The sequence below is a fragment of the Entelurus aequoreus genome, linkage group LG06 (genome assembly GCF_033978785.1).
Source record: "Entelurus aequoreus isolate RoL-2023_Sb linkage group LG06, RoL_Eaeq_v1.1, whole genome shotgun sequence".
NCBI lineage: Eukaryota > Metazoa > Chordata > Actinopteri > Syngnathiformes > Syngnathidae > Entelurus > Entelurus aequoreus.
Genome location: NC_084736.1, coordinates 3,931,957 through 3,933,488, shown reverse-complemented (window position 1 = coordinate 3,933,488; position 1,532 = coordinate 3,931,957). Strand labels below are relative to the sequence as shown.

The window sequence follows — 1,532 nt, the reverse complement described above, 5'->3', positions numbered from 1 at the left end:
ACTGTTTTTGTCTTGTAGACCAAGATGGAGAAAGTCTACCTGTCCATCCAGAGGGGTCGCCTGATCCAGTTGATGCTGAGGACCTTTGACACCAGGGACGTGCACCTCCAGGAGGACAACCTGTGGAAGGTGACCTTCTGGTCCTTCATCAGCATTGTGTGCGTCCTCACTGTGGCTGGAGTCCAGGTCTATACGCTGCAGTCCTTCTTTTCTAACACCAGGCCCAGATGACCACCTGCAGGCTTTTCACTTTCTCACTGCAAACATTCTGTCAAAATGCATTTGTCAAAAGATACGACACAGCCTTGCCTCTTGAAATCAATTTAATTAGTGCTTACCACCCCCAAATCCCACCATTTTAACATTGAACATGCGTATTAAACCAACTCTGACGGACAAAATAGTGAATAAAAACAAAACACGACAAACAACTGCAGTAGTTTGATGAAGTCATGTAACAATAATGTACAGTATTTACCTTGAGAGTGGACTTTTACAGTATCTTCTTCCAGCTGCTTCTCGGGCAAACACACCATCAGCAGCAGCTTAGCCATAGTTTCATGGATACATGTCCACAGTTCAGATATTATTTGAATGTCTTTGGCTAGCGATATTGCTTGAGTACGGTGCAGACTAACAGTCAAAAGTCTTTGGAAACTCAATAAATATCCTTCACACTCACTTTCTTCGTTCCCATGGTTAGAAAAACAAGGTTATGTTGATATTTTGGAACAATCTTTCTAGGTTTACTGTGAAATTGTTTTGAGCAACTAGCAGTTGCAGATCAAAGCATAACAATCAGCCAAGAGACAAGTCGTATCCTAAAAACAAACTAGATGAGGCCCTCGCAGTCCCAAGGTACTACTGTATTGGGGTACTTTAATGTATATTGCATTAAAAGACGTTTGAAAAAATATATAATCATTCATAGTATTGGAATATTAGTCAAACAATAGTCTGAGTATAAGGGGAGAAAATTAAATACAGAAAAAAATGGAGAGTTAAGTCATAATTTAGTAAGAAATAAATGCTAATCCTAACTATAACTATATATTTGGGTACTAAAGAATATTCATATTACTATATTATTAATAGCATTATCATGTGAGGAGTCTAGATAAAATATTAAGAAAAAAAATAAGAGTATAAAAAAGGCTAAAATCCTAATAATAAAATATTAAATGTAATATTAAGATATTTTTTTTAACAATACAAATTAAAGGCCTACTGAAACCCACTACTACCGACCACGCAGTCTGATAGTTTATATATCAATGATGAAATCTTAACATTATAACACATGCCAATACGGCCGGGTTAACTTATAAAGTGACATTTTAAATTTGCCGCTAAACTTCCGGTTCGAAACGCCTCTGAGGATGACGTATGCGTGTGACGTAGCCCGGCGAACACGGGTATGCCTTCCACATTGAAGCCGATACGAAAAAGCTCTGTTTTCATTTCATAATTCCACAGTATTCTGGACATCTGTGTTCGTGAATCTGTTTCAATCATGTTCATTGCATTATGGA

General features: G+C 37.5%; 1 protein-coding gene across 1 annotated transcript in view; it reads left to right on the top strand.

Annotated features, from left to right (window-relative positions):
- The window catches only part of LOC133652367 (transmembrane emp24 domain-containing protein 1-like), an 8,298-nt gene extending 7,248 nt beyond the window's left edge, over positions 1–1,050 (top strand). Inside the window, exon 3 of the mRNA XM_062051045.1 lies at positions 19–1,050. Coding sequence (XP_061907029.1) covers positions 19–231 — 213 coding nt within the window. The 3' untranslated portion in view covers positions 232–1,050. The remainder of the gene's footprint in view (positions 1–18) is intronic.
- Positions 1,051–1,532: the final 482 nt, after the last annotated feature.